The sequence below is a fragment of the Jaculus jaculus genome, chromosome 8 (assembly GCF_020740685.1).
Source record: "Jaculus jaculus isolate mJacJac1 chromosome 8, mJacJac1.mat.Y.cur, whole genome shotgun sequence".
NCBI classification, from domain to species: Eukaryota; Metazoa; Chordata; class Mammalia; order Rodentia; family Dipodidae; genus Jaculus; species Jaculus jaculus.
This window is the reverse complement of record NC_059109.1, coordinates 4,237,868-4,241,836: the sequence shown is the minus strand read 5'-3', so window position 1 is coordinate 4,241,836 and position 3,969 is coordinate 4,237,868. Positions and strand designations below refer to the sequence as shown.

Sequence of the window (3,969 nt, the reverse complement as noted above, 5' to 3'; positions counted from 1 at the left end):
ATTTGTTTCTGGGTCAGAAGATTTGGTATATCAGATCTTTTTAAATTTTTTGAAAATACTTTTGAAAAAATGGGTGCACTAGGGACTCCAGCCACTGCAGATGCATGTGCCACCTTGTGCATCTGGTTTATGTGGGTCCTAGGAAATCAAACCAAGTGAATTGCATGCCTTCCCCACTCCTGGTTTCCTTTAGATCCTTTTCAGCTTGGCCACCTAGAGGAACTGTCATTTGATGCCTGGAAGCCCGTCAGAAGGGGATCCAGAGAATCCCTGGTACCCTGTCTAGGTGGCCGAGTCTACATGCATCTGAACGCTAGAAGCAGCCTTCAGACAATTGGTTGTACTTCATAAAGACCCTATATGCCCAAAGAACCCTCATCTTAACTAGCTTTCATGCTAGTATAGTCTTCCCATTTTTCCTTAGATCTCTTTATCCGCACTTCACTTAAACTGCTCATACACCCTAGGAATAGAAGAGCACTTGGTAGATGAGCAGGGACACCCAGTGTCTTGGTCCCTACCTGGCGGCTGCCTTACCCTGACCACCTCAAAAGCTCACCTTTAATCCCAGCAGAGGAATGAGTTCAAGACTAACACAGCTGGAAGCCCCAGTGTGCTAATTCTAAAAGCTAAACTAAATGCCTCATGTTCCCGCACCACTCCAGTGCAAGGCCAGGGAAGGTGAGGGCATTGCTAGGGCAGACAGCCTGGGTTCCAGATTACCTGCTGCCACTTTTGCCAGGCCCTTTGCTTACCTCTCAACTCAGGGCCAACCAAGTGTGTGCTTTGTCTGACCAACCCAACACTTGAGAAATATTACTACACCCTGAGCCTACACAGGTCAGCCTGAACTAGAAACCCTACCTTGAAAAAAAAAGAAAATGGAGAAATGGCGTATAAACTGTTAAGGTGCTTGCCTACAAAAGCCTAAGGACCCATGTTCAACCCTTCAGGTGCCATGTGAGCTGCAGTGACCCAAGGGTGCACATGCACAAGGGTCTGGAGTAGCTGAGGCCCTGGCGCACCAATTCTGTTGGACTGCAATAAAAAAAAAAAAAAAAAGTGGGTGGGGGGAAACTGCAGAGATGGCTTAGTGGCTAGTGGTTCAGGTGCACCCATTCTCCCTCCCTCACTCAAATAAATATACCTTTAAATATGTATTTGGGAGCCAGGCGTGGTGGCGCATGCCTTTAATCCCACAGAGCTTGGGAGGGAGGTAGGAGGATCACCATGAATTCAGCCCAGGGCTAGAGACCCTACCTCAAAATAACAAAATAACCTAGGGATCTAGATCTCACCTTAGGGCTTAACATGCCAAGGGCCATGGCTTTCTTGCCGAGGCCCAGCACTCTGAGGTCTGAATGAGACCAAGTAGGAGGGTAAGCTTGGAATCCCAACAAATTCAAGGCCTACTCTCAAAGTCCTGTTTGTGGTGACCAACTCCCTGACAAGAGCCACTCACTACTAACCAACGAAGGGCATACTGTTTTTGCCAGCTCATAAGACACTCCCCCACACCTAATCACAAACAGGTGAAAGGTAGCACGTGGATTTATTCATTAAAATGTGTCTAATACAGCCGCTGGGGTTTGCCCATGGTGCTCTTGATGTACAAAGCCCGGACATTCTGCCAATTCTTTTTAAGCAAGGACACCAGGAAGTTGACCGCCAGGTGGATGTTGTACACCAGCTCATCGTCTGTCATCTTCACGTGGCCAACCGCCACAGCCAGACACAGCACCTTGGAGGAAGGAGAGGCAGATCAGACCGGATTGGCACAGGGCAGGTGACCGTCCCTCCACCCCCGCAGAGAGCCCATGCCATTACCTTCTTCATCTGGAACTTGATGGTGGACTTCACCTCATCAACTTTGGCCACCATGTTTTCATTGTGAGTCAGCAGAGAAGGGAACTTGCCCGCCTTGTTCAGGCCAGGGCCCAGGATTCGCGGAATTTGCTTGATCAAAGACTCAGACGCCAAAAAGGCATCATACTTCTTGGCTGAAAAGAAGCAGGAGATGCTCAGGCCACAAGAGGCTCCATCTGCAGTGACTAACTCTGCCCCTGCATTTATGCTGGTCCCGAAGCCTCCTTTTTAGAACTAGACAACCCATATATTGCATAGGCTTGAGGGACCTGGGTGGAACCTATGATCCCAGGACTCAGGCCAAGGCAGGAGAAGTTCAAAGCCAGCCTGGGTTACAGAGTGACACTGGCTAAAAAGTCAGCAAGTTTGCTAATGGTTGGAGAATCAAAAGGTCAAGAGCAGTTAGTCTGTCTCCAACAAGGGCTGGGAACAAACTTTAACAAGTGCCACAACACGCAGGAGGCCCCAGATCCAACCCTCAATACCACAAAGGGTTAGGGGCAAGAAATTCGTCCAGTTCTCAGCATTATTAAAGGTGCTTGTTTGCAAAGCCCGCTGGCCCAGGCTCAATTTTCCAACCACCCACACAACCCAGATGCAAATCTAAGTGGTTCAAGTATCTGGCACCCACTTGTAGAGGCAGGAGGCCCTGGGTACAACCACACGTGTGCAAATCTTTTCTCGAAAAGGTGGGAGTGAGCAGGGAGCACACGCCTTTAACCCCAGCACTGGGGAGGCTGAATTCCAAGACCAGCCTGGGTTAGACTTGAGACCCTACCTTGAAACCCACCCCCCAAGTTTTAAAATATTTTTTTAAAAAAGGTAGTCCACGGATGTAGCCTCTCCCAGCTGCACTCACCCAACTTCTTGACTAGTTTCTTGTTTTTGTTAAGCTTCTTCAGCGCCTCGATGTCCATATGAGGGATGTCCACAGCCTTGGCCTCGTCACAGTGCTGCTGGTCCCCCAAGACGCACACGGAGAACTTGGGACGGGGAGTGGACTTAAGCCTGCGTTTTAAGGGACAAAAAGAAGCAGGGCGTGGTGGCGCACGCCTTTAATGCCAGCACTTGGGAGGCAGAGGTAGGAGGATAGCTGTGAGTTCAAGACCACCCTGAGACTACATAGAGAATTCCAGGCCAGCCTGGGCCAGAATGAGACCCACCTCGAAAAACCAGAAAGAAAAATGAAGGGACAAGGGGTCATGCCCAAGCCCAGGGAACCCCCAGGTAGCACGTGATGTGGACGGGGGGGGGGTCCAAGACAGCAAACTTCCGAGCCTTACCCCAACATCATCGGTTCACCAACACTAGCCTGGCTTCTCAGGCTAGCCGGCGGGCTCGGCCAGGGCCTCCCCACGCCTCCCCTCTTGTTTTAAGACCCAGGGTGGGGGTCCGTCCAGCCTCAGCCTGCCTGGAGCACGAGGTCTGAACTACCCTGGCACGTCAGTGCGCATGTGCCCGCCTCGGCCGGAGCCTCAAGGGGGAGGCGACAGCAGGGACACTGAGGGGCCGGGTGGGGTCAGAGCGGTTGCCAACCTGACGGTGCCCGAGAATCTCTTGTCCTTCTGAGGGTCATAGTTCTTCAGGCTGATCTGCAGCTCCACCGTCTCCAGGAACCTGAGAGTTAGCACACGGTCGGCGACGGCCGCCGCCGCCCTGCCCGCCTCCCTCGCTCCCAGCGCGCGCGCGCACGCACGCGGAGGCCCGCGCTTACTTTCGGCGCTTGCGCTGGTTCCCGTGCAGGACCTCCCGCACCGCCTCGTACAGGGTGTCGCGAGAGACTTTGCTGCTGCGAGAGACAAGCGACGGACATCAGAGCCGGCCGGCGGCCCAGGACGCCCAAGCCGGGGACTCCGCGCTCAGTGACTTAATGCCCACAGCCTCCGAGACGGGCTGCAGGGTGCCCCGTGCCCGGTGGGACAAACGGATGCAAGGATGGAAGCGGATGACGACGCCCGGGCAGACCACTAACCTCATGGCGGCAGCAGAGGCGACGGCTCCAGGCTGCGATCACCGGAAAAGAAATGAGGGGGCGCGCGCATGCGCTCAAATAGTGTTCTCGCTCTCGCGAGAAGTGTCTGTCCCGCGTGACCTGCGACGAGA

The 3,969-nt window shown here is 53.3% G+C and overlaps 1 protein-coding gene across 2 annotated transcripts; it reads right to left on the bottom strand.

Annotated features, from left to right (window-relative positions):
* Positions 1-1,533: 1,533 nt before the first annotated feature.
* Positions 1,534-3,918, bottom strand: Rpl10a (ribosomal protein L10a). Of its 2 annotated transcripts, XM_004649549.2 has the most exons (6): positions 3,839-3,918; positions 3,581-3,655; positions 3,403-3,483; positions 2,726-2,874; positions 1,828-2,000; positions 1,534-1,741 (listed from the first exon to the last, which is right to left on the bottom strand). In XM_004649549.2, the coding sequence occupies exons 1-6, from the start codon at positions 3,841-3,843 to the stop codon at positions 1,571-1,573; spliced, it is 654 nt and encodes a 217-aa protein (XP_004649606.2). In that variant the 5' UTR covers positions 3,844-3,918; the 3' UTR covers positions 1,534-1,570. The 2 variants fall into 2 exon arrangements, with proteins under 2 accessions (XP_004649606.2, XP_045011870.1); XM_045155935.1 differs by lacking the exons at positions 3,403-3,483; positions 3,581-3,655; positions 3,839-3,918 and adding an exon at positions 3,150-3,321.
* Positions 3,919-3,969: the final 51 nt, after the last annotated feature.